At 35.4% G+C, this 26,508-nt stretch overlaps 1 protein-coding gene across 3 annotated transcripts in view; it reads left to right on the top strand.

Moving 5' to 3' along the window:
- Window positions 1-22,890, top strand: part of ZNF280D (zinc finger protein 280D) — a 51,625-nt gene extending 28,735 nt beyond the window's left edge. For all 3 annotated transcript variants that reach the window (XM_084293352.1, XM_084293351.1, XM_084293353.1), the window contains 5 exons: window positions 997-1,137; window positions 2,135-2,197; window positions 2,741-2,859; window positions 3,021-3,057; window positions 18,492-22,890. In XM_084293352.1, the coding sequence (XP_084149478.1) occupies window positions 997-1,137; window positions 2,135-2,197; window positions 2,741-2,859; window positions 3,021-3,057; window positions 18,492-19,128 (997 nt within the window). In that variant the 3' untranslated portion in view covers window positions 19,129-22,890. The remainder of the gene's footprint in view (window positions 1-996; window positions 1,138-2,134; window positions 2,198-2,740; window positions 2,860-3,020; window positions 3,058-18,491) is intronic.
- The last annotated feature ends 3,618 nt before the right edge of the window (window positions 22,891-26,508 follow it).

Here is a 26,508-nt window from a genome sequence, read left to right as displayed (position 1 = left end):
TAATTTGAAACCTTCATTCTTCATAATTTTTTGGCTGGCATGTATTCTGTGTGGCTCTGACATGTATTCTGTTCTAAATTTAGAATCTTTCTCTGCACAGAGCCCCAAATGATTTAAATACTGGTACACCAGGCAGATTTACATTAAAAGTGGCCTTTGGAGGGGGAATACATCTGTTGGGGTGTTCTTTGCAAGCTTTCTTATGGAGGGAAAACTGTTTTCCTCCTTCAGCTTCTGAAGGGATTTATTTGAACCCATTATTCAAAAGGTGAAGTCTTGTCTGTCCTAGGAGGTACCTTAATTTGGGGAACTAACAAAAGAGTCAAAGTAAATGCAGACTGTGGAGAGAATGCTCTCTTTATATTTACAGTGTAATGTTTTTTGCAGTCCTTGTTAATAATTTAATGGGTGTTTTGTGGACTTGAATATAATTTCATTGCCTAGCATGAATTCGTAGTTGTCTTTGACAAAGGTTATGGATGCCTCCATTTCAGTAAGATGCCAATACTCACAAAACATAGCTCTTTAAGACATCCAAAAATAGCCAGCAAAACTGGGGAAGAGCAGGATTACATTCTTGATCTATAGATATTTCAAAGCTTGCAGAGGATTTTGGGTGACAGGAAAACCACATGCTCTTGTGCTCATAGCGGCAAATGAAGCATTTCTTTGAAATCCTTCTGAAGTATGGAAAGATAATGCTAGCAGCTGAAATTGGAGGTTCTCACCTGCAGGATCTTGTTTACAGAAATGCCCAATAACAGATGTTTATATTAACTTGCACTTTTTTATTAAGGACGTTAAGTTAATAATTAAAGAAAAAAAAACATTTTCTTCATAAGTACTAACATATCCCATAATAAATATTTAACTAATACATTTTTTGAATTCTTCTTTCTTTGTTTCTTACTGTTAAAAGACTTAAAGCAAAAAGTTTGAACTAGTTATGTTCTAAAGTGTTGATGTTAACTATCAACTTTTTCATGTTACTGTTAGGTATCGTTTGGGAGCTCACAAATGCATTGAGTGTTACTCAGAAATAAAGGATTTTGCAAACCACTTTCCTACATATGTCCACTGTAGCTTATGCAGATATAATACTAGCTGTAGCAAAGCCTACGTGAATCACATGATGAGGTGAGAACTCTGCGCAGTTTTTATTGGGTTATCAAATACTTTCAAAATTCGTATAAAGTGTGTTATGTGTGTGTATTAACTGAATTTTTAATTGTGTCATAGGACCAACAGGGGCATGTGTAAGGTTGGATTTTCACTTTTTGTTGAGGGCCTACATCCAGTGTTCTTGTTCATTGTTTTTGCTTCGAGTTTCTGTGAGATCTTTCATAATTATTTCGGTCAAACTTAACAAATAATGATTGATTGTTGTATGTTTTCTGGGAAGCCAGTCTCCTGTCATTTCTCTCCTTGATGCAGTCTTGATTGTTGCCCCCCTACTTTACCTCTTGCAGCCCCTAGCACCTAAGGAACAAGGGGTGATGAGAAAGAAGGCAGTTACAGGGAGGATGTTTCTGCAGCAGCCTTTGTACTCAGCTGCTTGCTTTTTGTTTCATGTGGGAGTACAGTGTTGGCACATACTTAAACTGCATGTGAAATAACTTAAGGTTTTCTGAAGATGTGATTTTTATCTCATTTAAATCTATCTCTTCAGGGAGCTTGAATTCAGTAAAGCTTCTTCACCATATAGCTTTGCTGTGTAGCTTCAGCTATGGTGCTTCCAGACCTAAAATGTGAACGGAAGTAATGTAACTACGTACAGGCAGTACTATGCCAAAAAGCTAAGTCTTGTCCCTCCCAAACTAATTATTTACTAAATAACTCAGAAGGAGTAGAGATGCTAGATGTTCTTGAGGTTGTTTGTCTCTTCTGCTCTTGAACACAGCCATGTGGGCTTTTTGTTTGTTTTTGATTTTACCAGTTTTGAGCTGGAGGTGAGATTCAGAAGCCTACAAAATTTCATTAATTTATTTTTTTAGAGTAATTCAGGTCAGTAGTTGAGTATTCTATTTTTATGCCTTGTCATAAAGAAATTGCAGTACTGTGTACAGTACGTACGGGATATGTGGAGATGTACTCCAGAAAGCTAGTTTAAGTGGTAATGTGTTCTTACATTTAGTTTTCACAGTGCTCGTCCAAGTAAAAGATTTTGGATCTACAAGAAGCATTCAGAAGAGCTACGGTAATTCAGCTTTTTTCAGTTACAGAACATTATGTTTTTAGTTTTTAATAGTAAGTTAATTGATTAAATGAGATTAGACCCTCTTGAATTTCTACACTTACACAAATTAGAGCAGAAAAGGGAAAATACTAGCTCTTTTACTAGCCAGGTTCTCTTTTGTAACAAAAATTTGTCCAAATTTGTTGACCTCTTTCTCAACGCAAGGCAGTTCGAAAAAAGTATTTCCAACTCTGTTTTCCAATTATTCACAATGTGCAAAGTCTGAAAGGAGAGGGAGGTGGGAAAACCAATAAACTCAAACTTTACAGATAAAGTTCTGTCAAAAGTGGTATTCTTTGTACTACATCAAGCATGGAGATGTCCTAGTCAATGACTGAAAATTCCAGGTGCTAGTTGCAGTATAAAAAGTAAGAATACTTCTGCGAGTCGCCTCATCTATAGTTGCAAAATCAATTTTTTCTGTATAGTCTATCCAGTAGCTGTAAGCTAAGAAAGCCAGAAGTATGTTATGTTTATATGTACTTTTTACTTTGTCTTCTCTAGAGGTGTGACTGTAGTATGTCTTAACTGCGATTTTCTGACCGATGGTTCTGGCTTAGATAGCATGGCCACACATCTGAGTGAAAGCCACACTCATACTTGTCAAGTTATTATAGAGAATGGTGAGTACACGTAAATATAAATACTTACATGAGGATGTCTTTGTTACAGCAGTCCTTTTTCCAGTTCTGTTATCTTTATGTGCTTAGATTTGAAAATGAGTACTTGTGTATTTCCACATTTTAAAATGTTTTTAACTACATTTTTTCATTTTTATTTTCAGTTTCTGTAGATTTGCCAACTGCTGAACAAGTATCTGAGTAAGTTTTGTTTTACCACTCAATGTTTCTTTTTTTTTTTCCTATTAATTCAGTGACAGATGGCCAAAATTTGCACTTTGAACTTGGGTTTCTTCTGAATTCATTAGAATAGAAAATGTACGGGAGGCCCATGCTTTTACTTAATGATTTTTGCTCTTGAACACATCCAGAATTGCAAGAATGAGGAGATAGTGATTAGTGAACTCATGAAAAATAAACAGTTCTTGCAGTATTAGTACTTCTCAATCCTGACTTCTGAGTCTAGGCCTAGTGGGACTGTAAATTCAACTTACTTTTATTGCTAACTATATTAAATAAGTGTTTGTTCTTCACATAATATTGTTATAAATATTAAAAAAAGAAAGTTGTGGCCTTTGTGGAAGTAGGATAAATTATTTAGAAATTATTTTCTAAATGATATAATCATTAAATGATAAAAGATGTGCTGTCTCATTAATTTTTAATGATTTGCAAAGAAAAATTAATCTGGTGATTTTGGCTTTCAATTTTTTAAGGATTTGGAAAAGAACCTGCAGTATTGTGGAGCTTGTGTTTGTCGGGTTTGGGATTTTTTTAACCTTAGAAGGATCAGGCATGCTAAGCCCTTCCTTGGTTATACTGGGACAGTACCTGAGGATTTACAATGTATCTTGTGAAACTGTTTTTGCCTTAATGGAAAGTTCAGAGGTGTGTCAGCTGAAACAAACAGGAGTTCTCTCTAAACTCTTTCTAAATGCAGGAATAAAGATGTTGATTAGACTACAAAGAAAGAAACTTTAAAGGTGAAAGAAAACAGTTTAACCCAGATTTAACAACAAGGTGTCATTGACTCCATATAGCCTATAGCAGGCTCTCTCTAAGGGGATTAGAGATTCTCATGCATGAGGACTTTACCAACAAAGAGAATTTCTTATGCCTCTGAGCATAAATCAACCTTCAGTGAGTAGTGTAAATATCCCCAGTAAGTTATATCTGATCTAAGGAAAGATGTCCCTGCCCATGACAGGGAGGTACTAGAGTACTAGATGACCCTTTAGGTCTCTTCCAAACCAAACCATTCTATGATTTCATACCAGTACATTAAATATTTTCTTTCTTATTTTCCATAAAGTGGCCAGTAAGAGGAGATACAGGAAAACTCTCTCATCTGATCCAAGCATAGAAATATTTTCTTCAGTTACGAATAATAGTGGAGCAAAATCTATGCTGCGAACTTCAAATCTCTAGTAGTAACTGCTTAACATGTGCTGTAATTGAATAAAAATGATGTTCTGATGGAATGAATAATAGACATTATTTAAAAGAATAGATGTTCTGGGAGGAATGGACAGGAGAAGGAAGTTAATTTAGGAAACCGTTCCAAAAAGCCATTTAAGAAGAAAATGAAACTTCTGATTTTGGAGCACTGCTTATTGAAATCGGGCAAAACACTGGGAAGAGTCATTTAAGAGGGTGAGCTATAATCCCCTGATTAATCCGGGGTGGCTTGTGTTCTTAAACAGTTTGGATTTTGGTGAAAGTCAAACGCAGGAAAAATAAGAAGTGTTGAGCTGTGATCCAACCTTAGTTTTTTCTACGTGGAGCTGTTAATAGGTATTTGGAATTAATGTATGCTGGACTACGTGTAAGGAAAGATTCTAGGTGTATTGAACGGTGGGGAAAGGGGTACGTCTGTGGCAAGCTGTCAGTACTGCACAAGAACCTTACTCTCTTAAAAATACAGTTGAAGTGTCTGAAAATATTTTAAGGATGTTAAATATGTGAAGTATATTTATATAATATTAGGCAGAAACAGGTGGGTGAGCACCAAAGGAAGAGATTGAAGCAGAGTTGAAAACATGTACAGGTTTGTTTCTGCAAGCTGTTAGTGTGTTAGATTAGGGTAGATGCAGATAGTTGTTTTTTTTTTGAGAGCTCTGATGTTGCTGTAAGATTAGTTAATGGTTGTACATGAGGTGATATCTGTGGTTTTTAAAACTGGCATGTTGATAGACGTTAATCTCAGGAAATCTTGTCCTTTTCTATATGTCTGATATTTTGGACAAGAATGTATCATTGCTGAACCTAAAAGCATGAGCATATCTCTGTAGCAGATTTTTGTATTCATTATTTGCAGTACAGAGTAAACACAAATAAATGTTTGTGGTGCTCTGCATTTAGCTTCGGAAGAGGAACCTGTAAACAGTACTCATAATGTTTGCCATGTATTTTCTCAGTGATCTACGAATGTTTCTTCCCATTCCTTGACCTATACTGTGATGAGGTATAACTTGTTTGTGGGACTCTGCAGAATAACCATCATTGGACACAATAACACACATAGTACATTCTTGGAAGCTTTTGGATCTTCTCTTGCATCTTTCAGACCTTGATATCTTCTGTGACATATGAGACTATCAGTATGTGTTGTAAAACTCATCTCTATTGCTAATGACTAAACTTGTTCTACAAGCTCTGTTTAGTGTTGATGACACCTGTCTTTGGACCAGAGTCCTGTCATTAGTAGTACAGATAACCTAGCTGGAGATGTTCCAGCAGGATTTTCTTTTTAAGTTGTTACTCTACATAAGTTGTTTTGTTGTTTAGTGATCTACCTTGTGCTGAGGGAATAAGGCGTAATAACTGTGCGAGCACTCTTCTTTCTTTTCTCAACTCTCTGCTTTGCGCAACATTAACATATTTTTAAATGAACTGACAGTAGACATTTTTGTTGCAGGGGAGTTGAAAGTGAGCAGGTATCCTATACTGCCTTGGCTCACTGATACATCATTGTGGAGCATCAAATTGAACCCAGTCGAGCTTGGGATTATTTTGGTATGTAAGCGAACAAGCATCTGGCCAGACCTTTTCTTTTTTCTTCATGCATTGAAGCTGTGGTATTTTTCTTTTTCTTTTTCTTTTTTTTTTTTTTCCTTTTTTTTTTTTAATGTCTTTTAGGCAGCAGGTCTGGTCTTTTCTCCCAGTACTGTAGTCTGGCAAAGGCTCTTCTGTGTTGTTACTCTGCTTTGCAGCATTAACTTACAGCTTTGGGGGGCAATACTCCTTGGAAGAGAGGCTTAGCAGTGGTTTCCTTTATGTGATGTAGTGTTTCTTTGCTGCTCATTGTCTCCTCAAGTCTGTCGGTAACATCCCAAGCTAGAGTAGTGTATAAATGAGGATGTATACCTGCTAGCACCAAAGCCCATTTTGTTCTGAACTTGATCCTAGATTTTTAAAGTAAAGGGATTTGTCATTCTCTTTGGGTATTCACTAAAACATGCAAGTCCTGATCTGTTTAATATTCAAATAAGTTGCATTTTGTCTGCCAATGACTTTGCCATATACAGTAGTAAATATGCTTTCTATCACACATAACTGCATAAACTGAATCTTGGCCAAAGGAATTTATTAGCTTTACTCTAGTGGCTAAACTTCTTTTTGCTCCTAAATGGTATCGGAGGAAAGCATGTGATGGAAGCAGATATATTTATTGAGGGTGGAGCAGCCACAGTTCATTCACACCTTGTTCTTTTGGTATCATCTCTCATCTTCAAGGATGCTCTACTCAAGCTGCTAAGACATCTGCTGATTTTGATTTCACTGCTTCTGACTTCATCTGTAGTTGTAGATAATCTGTGGCAAGTTTATCCATCAACAAGTTGTCTGAATATATGATGAGCTTTCATTTTGTCATGATGAACATCTAGCATTCCTACAAATTTAACCTTGTGCTTACAGCGAACTTTTTTCTTGGTTGAATTTCTCATTTAGTGGCTTCCAGGGAACTTAGCAGATAATCTTACTCTGGCATCAGTCATTGTTACTACCTCCTAGTTGTAAGAGATTTCTAATGAGTGCAAGTTGGTCTTGATTTGCAGCACTTTCTTTTTCCGCATAATCGAACTCCATGAGATTAATCTGTTTTGACTGATATTTTTGTCCTCTTCACTTTTCGTATAGAAACAACAACAGTTTGGGAGATAGTGAGCTTCTGCAGCCACTGTGTTATTGCTAGTAACAGCAAAGATCTCATCATCAGTTTGTCTTTTATGCATACGTTGTGATTAAACATCCACGCAGTCAATTAGTACTCCTAAGTCTTGTTCTTTTTGCTGCTTTTTCTTTTTATTCTGACAGAAGGTATGTTCTGTCTTGCATGCTGTTGTTCAATTTCAACCATCAGTTACATAGCACAAGTTTTTCTTGCAGGACTTGTTTCTGTTTTGTCACAATAGCATTCAAAAAAGCGTAGTGGGATCATTATTTCATTGTGAACATGCTGTTGTAACTCAGAGGAAGTTAAATCTGTGATATCACACTTTCATTCAGGTTTTTGTCAGCAACCAAAACAGGAGTATGACTACAGATTTTTGTGGCTTTCAGAAATGTTCTCTAAGAATTTCCTGCAAATTACGGAAGATTGGTACTCTGTTTTGACATTTATGTATATTGTTTTCACAAGCAATTTATGTTTATAATCCTTGTGTATAGTTGAGCTGGGTGGCTGGAAGGTACCATGAGCCACTTAGATAACACAAAGTTGTTAGCTCCAGCTGGGACTACTGATTTCCTAGGAAAAGTTCGTTTTGGTTAGGGATAGACAGGAAGGGTGTGTTTGGTGAACGATTCAAGCTGTTTTTTCAGTGCTGCTTACCCAAAAGAGCTGTGGGAACAACTATGTGACTGTAGGAAAACATGACAGATCACTGGGAAGACAGTGGTTCATGATGTGAGCTCTGTATGTGCACAAATATAGATACATTTTATTATGTGAAGGCAGGCAAAGCTATGAGACTACATGAATTTCAGAAATAATGACAATACCCTTAGCTATGTTTGGATTATGCATTTTACAGTCTGCTTTTTTCAATGACTCTAAATTTGTTCCATTAGCCCAAGCTGATTCCTTGCATATCAAACAAAGTTTCAGATCAACCTGCCTTCAGATTTAAAGCATCTAAAGGAATGTTCTTAATTACCTGTCTTTTATTCTATAGTCAAAGCCTGAACCTCTTTAGTTTTGTGGCCATTACTTCCTCTTAACTATCTCAGTCAAGCTGAAATTTTGTCGTCAGCTGTTAACATCTTGGGGGAATTTTTATTTGAGGGATTGATAATCAGGAGTCACTTCTCATTGTTCTTAAATTAAAGTTTATTTCAATGTACGATAATATTTGGGGAGTTTTAGAGAGGTTTCAAAATTGCTCAAAATTGTGGACCAACAGGCTGTATTTACCACAGATGGTCAGAGACTTTGTTTTACTTTCATAAGGTTCTTCCCAGAAGTATGGCAGCTCCAGATACATAAGAAAGGACATTGCCTTTGTTGCTTTTTGAGAACTACGGGAGACGGAACTCTTCAGAAACCAAACTGTTAGGCCCCAAACATCTAAGATTTTTTGTAAAAGTGTTAGGGACATCACAGGATGTTAGTCTTCTGTGGTTCAGTATCCACTTAGGAAACTTGTTAATTAGAAATTAGAAGGAACTAAATTCTAAAACCTATTCCTAAACAGAAGTAAGGTTGAGAATATCAGTAATCCAAGGTGAACCGTATTAACAAAGATGTAGTTGTCACAAAATGCTATAAGCTTTGTTCACTTTAAAAGCAGTGTAAACTATCCAGTTTAAATCTGTTTTCTAAGCTATAGAAAGATAGCCACAGAAATCTATCATAATTTGATCATGTAAACTATTTTTAAAAATATATTTACAACAGTATATGGTTATTAGATTCAGTTCATACCTGTTTATTGTGGTGGCAAAACTTAATTTTCTCATACAACAAGAACAAATACTTCTCTTGCCCAGCGGAGCTGTGGAAGCCCATCCCTGCAGGTGTTCAAGACCAGGTTGGACGAGGCCTTGGGCAACTTGCTTTAGTGGGTAACATCCCTGTCCATAGCAGGGGGTTGGAACTAAATGGCCTTTAAGGTCCCTTCCAACCCAAGTTGTTCTGTTATTCTATGCACAGCATGTCCTGTGGTGTCTGATTTCTTTGCATATAAATTGTTCTTCCTTTTCAGAAGTGAATAGTGTTTGTTTTTAGACAAATTACAGTTTCCAACCTACTTGTTTAAATTCTTGCACAGAAATCATTAAAGCAGTAAAGCCAAGTTAAATATCTGGTGTTGCACCATCTTTTACCAGTATTGATGGTCATGATTCAGAGCATTTCAAGTCTCTGACCCAATAAATGTGTTACTTGATTTACCCTGATCATTGTTCTTACTGGTAATTAGATGAACATTGTTACAGTGCTAAAATAGGAGTTATTGTAAAACAGACTTTTTTCCTAGTTATTTTTGCAATGGTTTATTGCAAATTACGATGTAAATAGTTGTTTATACCACAATCCAAGTAGTTGCCTACCTGCTAGACCTTTAATGTTAATCTAAGGCGTACATGGTGTGCTGAAAGTGTGTGTTAAATTCTTTAAAGGGTCTGCTTTTAGCACTGCTTTTTCTTGGATTAATGTAGCAAAATAGATGTGGTACCTAGTATTAGTATACGTTTTTCATAAAATTTGAGTTGATAAAGGTGTTTCTTCTGTCAGGCATGTTGTACTTTGCACACAGCCATTAACACTCAGTGAGGTCATGAATAATTTAAGTTATGATTTATAACAGTATTTAAATATAACAGAGGCAGCACCATACTGCAGCAGAGTGTTTGTCTTTAATGCAGCAATAACAAAGATGATACAGGCATTGCCAGTTTTGAGGGGATTGTTCAGTTTTTTTTGTAGGAAACATTTGAAAGGTTAGATTTTATACTAGAAGTGATGACTTAACAAGGTTTTGTAGGAGACACACATCTTGCTATCTCTGCAGTAGCATTTACTTATATAAACACAGAAAATCAATTTTAGTGATGTTGTGATAAGTTTAATTAATGTGGTTTTAGAAGTCAATAGATTTAAATAATTAATAGCTCATCTAATATATGGACTGTACCCGTGAAGGTATTTTGAAGGAAGCATCTCCTCCAAGTTGCAGTTGGAGGTCAGTTGCAATGTTTTACAGTTGCCCTGTAAGTAAACTACAACTTTGTTCTGGGTATTTGGGTTGTGGTAGATGTTTAATAATTAAATAATCTTGCTTAGAATGTAGCTTTATACACTTCTTAAAGAGTACATTTCAACAAATTTATCACTTCAGATCTTAAATCTTCAGTTCTTGTTTAAAAGGCCTTTATGGGAAGGAGGTTATTCCTCACATATAATTGCAGTAAATTCTGCCATAGAAGTACCAGTAACTTTCTTAAGACTGCTGATATTCATGAGGTGATACAACTGGAGCAGGTTACGTGAAACAAATTTATCTCATAATTTTTGTATAACCAATAATAATACATATTGAAATCTTGAAACACTCTTGTGGAGCTCTGAAGTACATTTAAGCTCAAAAAGAAGTATGAGCTTCATAAACTGATTTCAGGTTACCAAGTTGCTTTCATACTGTAAGCATCTTCATCCGTTTTATCTGTGTTTTAACCAGACACTATTGAAGATGTTGAATCTTAATTCATTATCCACTAGGTTAAAGAACGAAATCTGCGTTCTAGAGAGAGAAGCTAAGTTGGAGGTAATGTCTATTCTTTTCTCCACACAGTCTAAACAGTATCTCTGAACTTTGTAACTAGTTTGAAGACACAAGGCAATTCTGTTTTAACTATACATACAGTACTACTTCACGGAGTTCTGAAGATACACGTAGTGCAAAGAGCTAGCTTTCTGTGTTTTACCACAAAAAGGTATCGCAGTGGTGGAGGGATGTCTTTATTATGTCTGCGACACAACAATTTCAAAATTTTAGTCAGTCCAATTCGGTTGATTTGTACGCCAGATTCCAGTGAAGGAATGGCTTAGTTGTCTTATGTATGTATCTTCAGTGAACCCAGAAATTCACCTGAAATATAACCTGAGAAATGTGTAAATGTTGATTCTGAACTGTGACTTTTTGACTTTTTTTTTTTTTTTTTTTTGCATTTCTTTAAAGAGGAAAATCTCTGGAAATGCCTCTTTAGGCCTGAATTACTTTCCTTCTAGGCATGTGTACAAATTTCCTCATGCTTTCTGCCTAACATAAAGCTAAATGATCTCACAGTATATACACAACTTTTTGCAAAAACATCATCTTTGGATTTAGATTTTACAGAATTTTCTTGTGTAACAAGTTGTCTTTTCTGTTGGCTTTCTAAAAGGGCAATTTGTTATGGATATTCCATCCAGTTAGAGAGCGAGAGAAGTCCTCAGACCTAGTAAAGATTGCACTTCTAATGTCGCTTGCTTATTCTCTAAAGTGGAAAAGGTTTGTATCAGTTTTGTATCCGAAGCAAAGATTATGTAGCAGTGTGATAAGCCTGTCCATCTTTATTCAGTGCTGTTAAGCAAAAGGATTCTGAAACACAAACAGTAGCATCGTTTCTGTCCACAGATTCCATTACCACTTTAAATGTGTTTTGCCTTTACTTTCCATCTTTCATACTTTTGCATCACATACAATGTTTGGAATGCATTTCCTGCAGGCTCAATGGGGACCACGTGTTTATGAAATCTGTATTTTTTCTTCCACAATATGATGGTCTATAATTTTGGTTTGCATTAAAAAATACAATAAAAAAGGATGAAAAAAAGGCATGGAAAACCACCATAGTCCTTCTGGTTGGAGAAGGTGGAGAATACAGACAAAACAGGCACTTTGCTGTTAGCTCTCAGGTTGGACATGAAGTCTGAACCAGGACCTCTCAGAAAGGTGAGCTGCCTTTCACTGGGGAACTTTTGGTTATTTTTTTCCAAGATCCCGTGGAGTGCTTGCTGTTTTGTTGCATGCTGGTGCTTGACATTTTATTCACCAACCCCGTCAGGATCTGCCAGTAACTGCATTAACTATGGTCGTCATTTTTTCCTCTGTCATGTGGAGTCAGCGGAAGTGCAATGTGCACCCTGGCCTGTGGGAATAGGTAGCAGGAGGTCAAAGAACAAGCAGGGTGCTGAAGAACCAAAAATATAAATCGATGATTCGGGTTGTTTAGAATATAGTGTATAAAATTCAGAGAGTTAAGCCAAGAAATCTTCCTTTCTTCAGAGTTTCTTGGGCAGAGCAGAGGAGGATGATGTGCAGAGAAGGAGGTTCTGTGGTAGGCCAGCTAGAGGAATACAGATCAATAATCTCCAAGATGTAGGGAAGGGCACAGAGAGTACAATAATTTGAAGTTGAAAAGTGTTTCTTATTATGGATCGTATGAGTTTTGTAGGACAGGAATGTAACAAAGTATGATAGAAGTATTGTAAAGGGTATTTTAGAAGACAGAATAAGATTAGGTTTAACATACAACTTCAAAAAATTAGCTGAATAATTTATCTTCATTGAAATAAAATACACCATCTCTGTGGGGAGAAGTATACTAATAATATATAAAACTAATTATGCATTTTTTAAATATATAAGAATTTACATATAGGAACCTCTTATTGTAAAACCAGAATTCACTTAATAGTTAAAAAGTTAGACCAAAAAAATTAACAACTTAATTTTGTCACTTAAGTATTTTTTTCTGTAATGAGAGTAAGAAAATATGAGCAGAATGCCCTGTTGTATTGAAGTTTCTATAAAACTGCTTTGACCTTTTCCCAGTGGCAGTCTTCAGTCACTTTTACCTTCTGTCATTTTAAAAATTAATTTAAAAAAGCAACAACACAACTTTGTCCATGTTGTTCAGAGCTGAGAAAGTATTTCATTCAGTAACTTACATTAGGCTCAAAAGTCTCTTCCATTATAAGAGTTTTGATAAGAATCTTCCTTTTAAAATTAATGTATCAGCATCTGTAGGGTAAAACACTGCCTAAAGCTTATAAAAATATACTAACCTCAACTTTCTCTTTCTTGCTTTTCCCTTGGCTTTTTAGCAACACAAATTTAGTGGGATTTTTTTGTTTGTTTGTTTTTGTTTTTTTAACCACCAAATAAAGCACTGTTAGGACTTAACTCTCCAGATCTTATTCAGTAAGGTGTAATTGAAATGATGTACATGAAGAAAGGCTACAAGAGTTGCTTTAAAGTTCTTTTTTATGCTTTTTTTTTTTTTTTAACTTGGAAGACTGTTTGCAAACAACTTTGTTATGATCCATGCTCAATCTCTACTACCTAGGAGATGTATGAGAAAGTTGGTGTAAATTTGTTTCTACAACTTTATTGTAATCAACTGGTCATGGATGTAAAATAAAAGAAGTATCATTAATTATTACAGAAAAATTCAAGACCTAGTTTATCTGAAGGAAAAACAGAAACACCAACATTTAAAAGGTAAATATAATGATCAGCTACATCTTGAAATTCAAGTACACAAAATAACACATGCTGTGTTATTTCTCAGGTAATTGGGTGGAAGTATTTTAAATGATATTTTCATAATGTATATTTTCTGCAGTAAAGATTTTTGAACAGCGGTCATAATGTATTTACTCAACAAGGCATTTAGAATTTAGGTTCTAAATGTCAAAATGTGTTCTTAGTAATGCTTAAACTGCAAATTAGTCAAAATTCATAAAACAAGACGTAAATTGTATCAAGTGTTAAAAGAAGCATTTTGTGTAGTACTGTGTATGAATTAACAGTATCTCCAGGAAAACTGGAAGCAATTTTAGCATACAGCCCAACATGTTAGTTCATGGGGATTCATTCAGTGTCATGACCCATGTCATTTGTAGAAAGCACACTCAACAAAATTATTAACTTTAATTTGTTGGGTAACTGTATCAATTACCGATCTATGTAAAATAATTGAAATTGTGGATTTTTAACGTTAGTCTGGGAAAATAACTGAGATCTAATACATTGCTTTGGGCATGCAGTGCGGGCAGACTTATACATCATGTAATCAATCTAAATTACTACTTCAGGTCCTGTGGCCTGAAATCTCTTCTGCCAATTAGTAGTCTTTCACAGTTGTTGATGCAAATTTAACCTCGGAAAGCATAGTCAAAACACAACTACGGTTATTTTTTATAGGTGCACTTAGAGTGCTTTAAAAATAAAAAGGAAAACTGTCTGCTTTCAGAGTCTCTGTAGGTTACTTCTCTTTTTAGAAAGGGTTGTATTTTTTTTTCTTTGTTATAGTCTCACGCAGTGAGGCAAATCATTTGAAATTTTACTTTCATTTAAAATGCATACTGAAGAATTGAGGCTATAAAAAGGTTCAGGTATTAGAACATAACTTCATCTTTAATCTACAGATCGGTCAACAGTCGTTGTAATTCTAATTGAATATTATGTGCTACATTCTCCTATCCTTGTGTTTAGGTAGATAAAAGTCACTTTAATTTATAAACCTGTTCTGTGTTTCCTGCTAAAACTATTCATTTGATACGTTTGTTGATTTTTATGACCTCTGAGACAGACATCTAGAGTATTGTAGCTCTAGTGCCAGAGGTGTTCAGTCCTCAAACACTTTTTTTCAATTTTTAAGCCAACATAGCTATGTTGGTATTAACAAGTAATCAGTCTTGTAGGAGCAGATGAGTAGATCAAAGCAGTTGGTTCTGAGAAACCTACATCTTTGCCTTGTGGTCTGAAGGCATTATGTGTGGTTTGAAGGACCAGTCTTGTGTTCCCGGGACAGAATGCCCGTGCTGTGCACATACTTTAGAGCTGTGTGAAGCAGCCGCTCTTGGGTGGGTTCTTGAGGACTCCACTAGGAGCTGGAGCATGGTTGGTGCTCTCATGGATCAGAGCTTCCAATTCAGTTTCCTCACCTTCCATACACCAGAGCAGTTCTGTAAACCAAGCCGGTATGTGGGAGCAGTCAAGGAATTTGCCTCAAAACCATGCTGTTGTTTCATAGCAATATGTTAATGTGAATGTAACCACGGTACTGATTTTGTTACCTCTAAGTACAGCCCACACACTGAGGGTCTGCATGCAACTACCATGTATGCAGATGTGTGTCACTTCATACTGCTGTTCTGAAGTTGTATGATTTTCTTTATTGCAATATTTTTTCCTGAATGTTTTAAAAGCTTAATATAAAAAAATACTAATAATCTAAGTAATATGAAGTTAATATGCGTAGCAAATTGCAGCAAAAAACTTCAAGCTTAGTAGGATTTCAAAACAAAACACACACACATGCAGAGCTGAACTTCCCTCAGCCTCACTTGACCCCCAGATCTTACATTTTCTATACAATGAGAAAAAAAGAAAAAAAATCCTCTTCATTTCTAGCCATCTCTAGCTTGGCATGTGTGTGCGTTTTCACTTAGTAGGTTCATCTCTTGTTCTTAAAGCTGTCTCTTCCACTAGTCCCCACTAGTCTTATTCTAAAGCCATGCTTCATACAGGCATATACCAGCTAATTCCTTAGTATGGCCCAGAATTGATACTCTCTAGCCATGGTTGATGTAATGCTTTAGAAACTTCAATTCACTGATTTATTAAAGAACAGTCAAATTTTGTATTCTAATCACTGAAATTCTTGTTTCTATATACTGTGTATAGTTTCTATATACAGTTCTCACATTTTCCAGGTATTCTTGATTTCTGAAATTCTAGTGTTCTTATACTGTAACCAGTGTTTGCAGGTACAGTAGAGCATTTCATTCAAATATTAGTTAGAAAGCTGTTCTTTTTCAGCTACTAACAGAATGTTCTCTTGAAATCCCATATAATTTTTTTTTATTGCGGGTTTTAGTGCGTCACAGCTGCTGAGTTTTGCTTATTCATCAGCAGTTCTCAGCAGAGGTAAATCATTTCGTTGAAGAACTGGTCAATTTAAATGAGCTTACTGATGTGTCTAGCAGTAAAATATCACTCTTTTCTGGATATTTGTTTCCGTGATGGTTATTGCTGTGCAAAAATTTGTTCAATTGGTTTTTATACTCTGTTTTATTGGTAAGAGACGGCTTTTTTTCTGCATGAGAAATAAATATATAAAGATTTTTCTTCCTCCCCATCCCCCCACCTCCCATGCTTCACCAAAAATGAGTTGTAGTGAGAAGACTTGGTTTGGTCAAAGCTGGGGGTTGATTACTAGAAGGTGAGGGAGTTTGTGATGGGTTCCCTTCAGACATTAAGGGAGGTTTGTGCTTCTGAGCAATTTCTCAGTGTGAAACGTGTGTGTACATACATGTAAGCCATATAGGATTCACAGTGTGGAAACACTGTTGTGTGTGCTGATGAGGTATTAGTCATCCCTTTATTTAAAACCTTTTTTTTTTTTTTTTTCATACCTGTGTTCAAAACTGGCCAGGTAAAGCATAATATTGTGCTTAATTAACTCTGCAACTACTCCTTGCCCTCAGGCTGCTCGCTGAAAAGTAGTAGCTAAAGTAGCTCATGTATATGAGCTACATACACTCCCATAAACAGTTGACTGGATTTTCATATGAATGCATTTCTAAATATTTACTAGAATTTAAGGCTCTGTATAGCTAAGTGTTTTGCTGGAATAGGTACAGTAATTAGGAACAGGTGAAGTAAGGCTAATTATGTTAGCCATGGATGTTATGTGGTTCTGAGTGGTGATGCCTGTGCTTGAACCTAGGCTTGTGTTTTCTCTCAAATATTACGCTTTTTCCACTTTTTCTAGGAGTTTGGGAGGGAGGACAAGAATTTGGCTATGAAAGTCTATTGGCAATTGTTGTTTATTGTTTTAGTACAATAAATGAAAAGAAAAAAACACACCTTTGTCTGGCAGTGGTAGCAAATATGTAATTGCAAATTGTAATTTAATAAAGGTTGACCTGTCCCTTGAGTTAGTTCCTTATTATGAAGAAAAACTGGTGAAACGGTGAAAATTATTATTTTGTGGCCAATGAGATTTCACAGTTCAACAGTATTTCTGTAGTCTCCTATCCCTGCTCAAAATATTCCCGTGTTATAAATTCTAAGTAGGAAATAGAATATTTCCGAATTACCCTCCTTAAGTGACAGTAAAGCTTGAAAACAGACTTATGGATGTTTGCAGTATGTAGCACCTGGACCAGACTAACCATTTTCTGTGCAGCTCAGCATCACCTGGCATCTAGGTGAACCACATGAATTGTTTCAACTTCCTACATCAGTAGGAAAACATGGTTAGACTTCTCAGTGTGAAAATACATTGCAAAAACTTAATAACAGGTAGTTGGTTATTCCTTGTAAAAGTCTTTGAACTGTCTGTTGCTCATCCAGTGTTAAAGGTGGGTTTAGTCAGAAGTGACTTCAAATCATGTTTAAAACTACGTGAAGAAATAAAGTACGAATTATTTTTTGATTAATAAGATACTTGATGATACTATCTGTTGCATCTCTTATCTGCGTGTCACTGTTCAGAGGCTATTTTCAAGTTTCAGATTCAAAAGTTAAACTGGGAGATGTGCTTGCTCCTAATTTCACTTCCTATGTAGAATTTATATCTGAAATCAAACTCATTCTTTCATCTCCCCTCCAATTCTTCTCTTTTTTGTTTGTTTGTGTTTTTTTGTCTATCAACATCACTATTTAAGGTAATTAGAACTACTTCTCATTCAGAAAAAAAAAATTGAATGGGTTTAGAATGATGTTTTTACCAAACTTAAATCTTCACAGCAAAAATAGAGCTCCTCATTAAAATAATGAGAGAAGCCAGTGGTTCCTGTAACAAATAAAAAGAAATATCAGAGTAGAATTTAGGATTTTGGCTCTTATAATATAAACACATAAGCAAATTGTGTATAGCATGTGACTAGATGCTTTCTTTTATGGGTAGAGGTGGCATCTGAAATACACAGTTCAGTCTCTTTGGAGAATTTTATTCTCTCCCCTCCCTAATAACCTTAGAGGACTGCATGTGGCTTTATTAAGATAATACGAGACTTAAACTGCAGCTACTTTGTATAAAAGTTCATACACTGTGTTTTAGATCTTATTGTATAATAAGATTCTCATTCTTACTTGTATGTCAGTACTGTTCCTTCCTATTTTTAATCAACATGCAGTTTTACTCTGAAAAATGGTCCTCACAGATTTACTTTTTCAATGAATTCTCAAATTTCTAGCTGCTCCACTAAATTTTAGATTTAAATTAATGTTGATTTCCAACTATTCCTTTTTCTCCTGACTGCCATTAGTACTGCAGAGTTAATTTGGCAATATAAAGGTCCGAACTGGCTTCTTTTATTTGTACATCATCAACAGAAATTCCCAAATAGCTGTATCGACATCTGCATCAAAGGGGAACTTAATGGTGTATTTTGAAAAGTTCTACATCATAGAAGGGGAACAACTTTCATTTCTGGAGATGAAATGCAAGAATTGAAGAGTCCTAAGGCTGAGTTTGTAAATGGTTAAGAAAAATGCACTTGTTAAATTCAGCCCATCTTGCTATGGAAATACCAAATAGGAAATCTGCAGTACCACTGAGTGTCACTTTGCAGAGCACAGCCATGTGTTGCTTTATTTTAGCTGTTATAAAAATAACATGTTTTGTTTTTTCAGCAAACAAGAGCATGAGTCTTCAGAGGAAACAAAAGAATGCAATAGAAATCAAGCTAAAAAAGTTGCATCGGTTGAAAAGAATGAAGACAACTCATCATTCTCAGATACAAAAAATGTTCCCGATTTGGAACTCCATGACAATAGCTCCAAGAATTCTTTGCATGAGAAAGGAGCATGTTGTGATTCAGATAGTAACAAACAATTAGTAGACAAAGAACAAAAATGTATTCATGGTGAAAGCGAGTTGAAAACTTGCCAAAGTTCAGATGATGGTGTCTTGACTGACCAGACTAAAGTACAAAACTTGGATGAAACTACACTTTCAGCAATGAACGCAAAGGACTTAAAACTAACGTTGGGCGAAGATGTTAGTTTTGAGCAGTTCTTGAGAAAAAGAAATGAACCTGAATCCGTTAGTTCAGACATTAGTGAACAAGGCAGTATTCATTTGGAGCCTTTGACTCCATCAGAGGTGCTAGAGCATGAAGCGACTGAAATTCTTCAGAAAGGTAATGTTGCACCTTCATCAAAGAAAGCTGAACGACCCTCTGAACGAACAGACGAGACTTCTAAAGAAAGCAGTCCCAGCAGAATGGAAACAACTGTAAACAAGACAGACGAAAATGAAACAAGCTGAAATTGTGTTCATTTTATTGTTTATTATAACTAATGGTAGGAACACCATGGACCATTCCTGACAAGTGTGCTCATGGTTGCTTGTAGGGTTTTTTGAGAGAGAGAAAGAGGCACAGCAGGGAAACTTTGCATATGAAGGTAGCATGTACATGTATGTACAACTGATTTAACTAAGTTTATGAAAGGTAACACATTTCAATTTGTCTGCCTGTCTCTTCTGTGTGGTATATCTTAATAAACCAACATTTGAAAGGAGGAATAAATTCTATTTTTTTAATCTCACATAAAGTGATTTGCTAGTCAAGACAAGATTTTTAAAAATCCTTAAGTGAAACGGTGGGATTCAGTATGAATTCAGTTCTGATGCTGAAGTGGAGCACACTTGTAGCAATGGTTGTTGGTCTACTGATAAATTGGGTAAACGTAAACCTTTGGATTTGGTGTCACATTCCTGTCTGTAAAAGCATGTAAACAGAATTATATGAATCTATGCACCTCTGTACAGGTGTAATCCTGCCAGACTGTAAGCTTACCTTAATAAACTTTCAGTGAAAGTGGAAATATTATGACAAAATATATATATTTGTGGGGTTTTCAATGTGCAGGCTGTGCAGAAATACCGAGCATAATTGTATAAAGTAGGACATACTGCTGAAAGTACTGTAGCTGTTAGGCTTTTACCATTGTTTTAAATATTCTTAGTAGTAGACCCATAGGAATGGTCTGTAAGTCAAACCAAAGTATGGTTTAATGTAAAAATTGTTTTAAGCAGAAAGAAGGAGAACCCCAAACTGGAAATACCAGCTGGCATACGTTCTGCCATTTTGCAGCTGCTACTTGCTAACTGTTACAAAAAGGACACGAGAGCATAGGAGTGTACAGTTCGATTTCAGGACTTTTGTAGTTTGTTATGTACAGAAAGATAGCTGCTGGTTTTGGGTTGTTTTTTTTTTTTTCTTTATAGCTAGCAGCTAGGTATAGGAATGCAACTGACTAACAGTAGCTTGCTCTTAGGACTTCATTGCTCCATTTGAAATATTCAGAATGTGCTTTTGACTTAGTCTTATTTCTAATGAATGTTAAATGTTTTGAACAGCTGTTAAAGCACTGCTGTAAATTATTACTTTTTGAGTAAATATTTGCAACAAAATTTTGTCTTTGTGAATAATTTTATTGCTCAGCTTGAAACTTTGGGCATAGTCTTCCCACCTTTTTAAAAAAAAAAAAAAAAAAAAAAAGATTTATTAGCAGATTCCAGAAATTATTTCATTTCAAAATTGTGAATTTGACACTTAAGTAAATTTTTGAAATAAGCAAGTGCCTATGCATAAGCATATTTTTGTAGCCGTATATTGTGGTTAGATGCGCCAACTTTTCCAGATTATATAAAGATATTTTTCTGGGCCATCAGCATGCTACTGAAGTCTGCTCTGTCCTTTTAGGTTAACTAGCTTAGCTGCTAAATGGGTCTAATTAGCAACAGTATTAAAATTTAGAGACCATTCAGCTCGTTGTTGGAACTTCTAAATAAACCACATCTCATCATCTCAAAAATCGCTTCAAACTCTTAAAAAGCTATATGAATCAGATGTTAAAGTGCTTCTTAATTTTCCTCCATGCAGGTTTAGAAGCTTTTTAGAAAGAAAAGTGGAACGGCTTACATAGTCACAGCTCTCCAAGATCTGCTGCTTAAAGAACTCCAAATAAGAAACAAGTGAAAAAGCTGAGAACAATAAGTTGCAGTATTCTTCTGATCTTTAAGTGTTGTAGTGAATTTTTTAATTTGAGGTAGTATGAACAGGTCTAGTGTCTTCATGCTTGTAGGCATGAATGATTATAAAACACAGCATCCCAAAAAGCGTATTGCAGAGTTCTAAACCAGCTGTAGAACTTGGTGTATATGTTACTGAAGGAGTTCCTGTGTTCATATAAACCAAGAGAAACCTGTACTATTTTTAATCTGAATATTAATTTTTACATGCCAATTGATTATTTTGAATAACAATCTGATATGTGGTGTTGGAAAGCATTACCTTCAGGTGGAGCCAGTTGTATGGTACTTGCTCGGAATGTCCTCACATTTGTCTTTTATTATGCAATTAAATTTTTAAAATGTTTACCATTTTAATAATACAAATGTGGATGAAAAATGTATAGTTTGAAAGCTACTGTTGAGAAAGTTTGGAAAATCAAAAATTAAAAAACCTGAGTATTTGACAAAAGTACATATGTATTCTTAGATATTTAATATGTAAACTCTTATTTATTTCAATCCATGTAGAGAATCCATATCCCTTAAAACAGTAATGTTAGGCCATAGACCCACAAATGAAATATCACCCACATATGAAATATCAGCGCTTCCAAAGGGAGAGATTAGAGAGAACTAGGTTGTTCTAGCAAGACCATGGGACAACTTTAAATAGGCAAATAAAATGTATCGTGAAAGCAGTGGCATGTTATTCTGTGAAGGAGAAAATCTAAGAATCCATTGTGGTTTTCCTATCTGAAGTAATTTGCTGTTTGAACGCTGCAGGTGGTTGCATAACGATGAAAATTACTGTCGTGTATTCAGTGGGTTTCCTAGAGCTAAGTTAAATTGGTGCTTTTGACTGATGTCACTCCAGAAGATCAATTAACACTGACTGCATTCTGAGCTATTTGAATGTGATCAGTGTACATAATTCATTATTTTGCTTTCTGAGTGATGTAAAAGGGTTTTGTTTTGTTTTGTTTCCCATCCAGCCATTGGTAGTTATTCTGTGCCACCATTCTTTGAATTTAGAAAGACATTTTACCTGAAGTTTGCCTTACCAAAAAAAGTAACTTAAGGTTGGTTCTTGGTATCCACACCAGAATCACTGTTTCCCTTCTGAAGACATTTACAATATGTGCTTGAATAACAACTTCACCTTTGTTTATATAACTTTGTATTTTGAAGGAAGTCACATGCCACACGTGTTCTTTATTTGCATTTAATGAAAAGCTCATGTAATTAATAGAATATGCTCGGTGATTATACAGTCACTTGGCACTTCCTCAAGTACGGCAAATGCCTCAGTTTGTCTTGTGCGGTTTGTGAAAGAAACTTTGGCTTACCTAGAATTCAGTTCTTTCAAAGAATGTATGAATAAACCCAGGAAAATAATCAGAATGAATCATAGTTCACAGTGAGTTCCAAGAATAGGCTGATGGATTTCAAATTGCCATTTTAAGCAAAACCTAGAAGAAGCAAAACATCAAAAACATTTTTATAACAAAAGTCCATTTTTACTTATTGGAAGTGGAGAGAGAAGAACCCCGGGCAATAGGTGTTAAGTCACGTTCTCTGGTGCTTTAGTGACAGAAGGCATTAGAAACTGAAGGGCTGAGTTAAGAATCCCGAGTAACACTTTTTATTCTGCAAAACCTTACATAAAAAACAAAAACCAACCAAAAAAAAAAAACAAAACTCAAAGCTTTTCTGCAAGTGTAAGCATTGTTATTTATATGCTAGCATGTAGAAAGCAATGAATTATTTTTTTAATGCTCTAAGGTATACTAATATTCCACCAAAGACTGTGGCCGGATGCTGTCACAGTAGAGTTTTGTAAGAGACTGTTCAAAAATTTGTGTAGAGCAGATTTTATACCTGATTGTTCTCTTGTTCTCTTTAGTGTTTTATTTTTGAGGCTTGTGAGCTGAGCTTATTTTGTGTAGTTGCACCCTGTATTTTTGATGTATGCTTAATATAATATGCCTCTAATAAAAAATTTGGTAAGTATGTTTTATGATTACTCGGATGATTTTTGCTTTTAATAAAACTTTTGCTCTAATTTTAATGTAGCTCTAAGGAACAGTGGTGATGAAGACCAGCACGTTATCTCCTTTGAGCATTAAGTATCGAAGTATAATTTTGACTACATATTATTTCTGTTGGTTCACCGCTTTATAAAAATGAAAATATGCTGACTGGTATTTCATATTAGTTTTCAGAGGTTGCACAGAGTTTTGTGCAGTGTTCTTTTAGGTCTCAGATCACTGTTCTTGCTTTAAAGCACTCGACTGAAATTTTGTATTTAGTCATTTTATTGACTAAAGCATGCGAATTTGTTTTCTTCTGTACTGCACCAGATACATATTAATAAAAAAGAAAAAGGAGCAGGGGGGAGAAGAAAATTTGGAAAATGTTTAGCTGTGAAACACTTCTTTTTGAGGGAGATTAATGTAGTTGTTATGCCTGCAAGGCATTATAAAGTGTGTTTATGGATGTAAAAATGAGCTGGTTTTGTTGAAGTTTATTTACTGTTTGAACCGTTATTTCAGAGAGGCTGAGGTTTTTATAACTACCACAAGAATAACTGTGATGTTGATCTGTGTATCTGCATTTAAAGTGGGGGAATTTTTTTTTTTAGAATGACCATTGCTGAACAAATGCCTTGTGTTATGAAGTTAATGTAAATAAACCTAGGGTTTTTTATTTTAGTTCACTAAATTCTCAATATTAAACATTTAATTTAAAAGAGCTGTTTTCTTTGGAACAAAACCTTTGGTGAAAGGCACAGCATACACGGGTATCTTTATAAAGGAGATTGTCTTCTCATATTGATGATGCAGCAGCCTTGGAAAATGTAGCTTTCATTCCTCAGTCAATATGTTTTATGTCTATTTATTCTTATGCATGGAGTACTGGGCTTCTTTCTGCCTGTGACCATCCTTTTGTATCTTGGAATGTATCTTTCTTGATGGTTGATGTATAATCAACTTTTAGGTTGTTGGATGGAGATGGAAAGCAACAGACACAGAAGAGAAGCAAAAGTAAGTTCAAAATTTTAATCATGAGCGTGTTACACGCAGGACAGGTGGTTTAACCTGCTTTATCTGATAAAGTGATGTGTTTTTTTTTAATGTTCCTAAAATTGTAGCTTGAGGAAGTAGTGCAGTTGATTTGAATGGCTCTGAAAGATAGCAAAAAAACTTGAGATATGCCTATCAGATCAGAATTCACAAAAGGATCCTGATGTGGGGAAGCTTTTCTTGTGGTTGTGTGACTGTCCTCTCTTTTCTTTCCCAGATAACATACTGGATGCTCTCAGTTGTCCTAGAGGAGACAAGTGCTTTTATGATCTTCCTTGATGGAACCAAAAAGAAGTTAGCAAGTGGCATGTATGCAGTTTTATATTAATATATTAAGAAGTGACTTGACATTAAGATGTGAATAGTAGCATTTTATTCATCTGTGCTACATGATGAAGTTCTGCCAATTCTTCCTAAGAGTGTCTTAGCACTAATACTTAATATAAACATCCTTTAAACTATAGTTTGCAACTTTTTTTGTGACCTTTCCCTGAAATAGCAAGCTAATAAGTACCCCAGCAGTGAAGTGTAAAGACAGACTGTCAGCCTCTGTTTTAAGGCTGATAAAGACTTACCTTTTCTTGAGGTTTACCTATGAAATTTCTCCAGGTTTGCTTCAATGCACTGAACCTGTATTGTTTATATACCTGCTTGGCACTTAGTATTGATTCAATTTAAAGTCGTAAGATAAAATTCTTAAAGCAGAACATACTTTTTAATAACCTAAAACTTCTGTCCATTCAACAAAAGAAACCATTTACCACCAGGCTCCTCAGAAGGCAATCTTGTTGATGAAAAGGAAAATTGAAGTACAACCTATATTTAAAATACAGCAAACATACCTTTTTTTTTCTTTTTTCTTTTCTTTCCCCAGCAGACATTATGCAAGTTACTTGTGGATGGGAATGTATAATAATCCACTCTGCCTAGATCTCTTCTTCTCAGCTTTATTCAGTGAAATGCTTTCCCTTTGCAGCTGTTAATCTTTGCATATTTAACATACTAGTGAGAGTGTAGTGCTGGTATCAAACCAGACATAACAATGGTACCGTCTTTAAATATCCGAAGCAAGGTTTTCATTTGAGGTGTTTGAAAGATGAGTGTGGAAGTAAAATTAAAACTCTTAATAGATACTAACAACAGTGGACTGAGTACAGCATAAATTTAAAATAAATATTGCAGTAAGAATTTTGTCATCATTCCACTTTTAGTTTATCCGTGGCTATTTCATAAGTGATTTCTTTTCCCTTCTGTAGATGTTAGGACCTTCCTGGTTTCTCCCCTAGCTGGTGCCTATTTGTGGTCTTCACCTGCCTTCTCTTTCAAACTGTGGAACTGATGAACATAACAGAATTCAAAATAATTATTTCCAGCTTGTACTTCGTGGTTTGTTGCTTCAGTTTCACAACCCCAAGAAGGGCTGTGTACCTTAAAGCTTACCTTTCTCTTAGAGCCACAGATACAGTTGAGGTGAAAAAGATGATTCTCTTCCCTTCTAAGCCTGCATCTTGACACACTTTGGGCTATTATACTGTGGGAAACTACAGCCTAAAAAAATAACGCTTTTGGAGTAATTTGCAGGGGATTGTATACAAATTCCTATCGTGACAAGGGAAAGCATTGCCAGAAGAGGAATAAGCACAGTGAGCTTTCAGTATACCAAACAGCTGCAAGTAATGAAGCTATTGGGTCTGTGAGACTGTCTGCTTATTAGGGCTGGGTCTCCAGAGACGTTATTAGTTTTGATCAACTGCTGTCACTAACGGTGGAAACCTTTTTTTGGAGTAAGACCTATACATCTTTCAGTGTAGTCTTTAAAGGTCATAATAAAGCTTCTGTTATTTGCATGCAAGTAATATGTTTTTAGATGTATGCAAATTCAATATATTTGGTTTATCCAAACAAGCATGTTGCAATATCCTATTGTAATTACAGAACATTCATTTTAAATGTGGATTCTGAATTCAAATGTTATTTGCATAGGATTTTGTTAAATAAAATCTAGTCTGCCACGCAGGAAGGTACTAATCACTCATACTTTAATTTTTATTTACTGTATAAATGAAATGTTATTACTAAATAAATCTGGGACAGAATGGAGGGACTCAACATGATTCCCCGTAGTATAAGTAATTACAAGATTTCAGCTTGGAAGGAAACTCAGAAAAAGCTGGACTTGGTGGAGGGTAAGTGGTTGTCGTATAGGAAGTCAAGTGAAGTCTTAACCACACTGAACTGTTACTGCATTCCCACAGGTTTGCCTTGTACACGCACACACACATCTTGTTTATGTGCAACCACATTGCAAATATAATTGGGTTTTATTTTCCCTGATGTAGATGGAGAGTTTAAAACAAACAAACAAACAAAAAACACAACACAGCAACTTATTTTTGATCATGTTAAAAAGAGGGTGGAGTTTAGCAACAATCCTTACACTCTTCTGAGCACAAACTTACCTAAACAGATTGTTGTACAATTGCCACTATACTTGATTTAGAGGATTCTGCTAATCAAAGTATGCTCCTGGCCAGATGAGCTACCC

This window comes from Netta rufina, assembly GCF_964035555.1.
Source record: "Netta rufina genome assembly, chromosome: 11".
NCBI lineage: Eukaryota > Metazoa > Chordata > Aves > Anseriformes > Anatidae > Netta > Netta rufina.
This window is presented reverse-complemented; position numbering and strand designations above follow the sequence as displayed.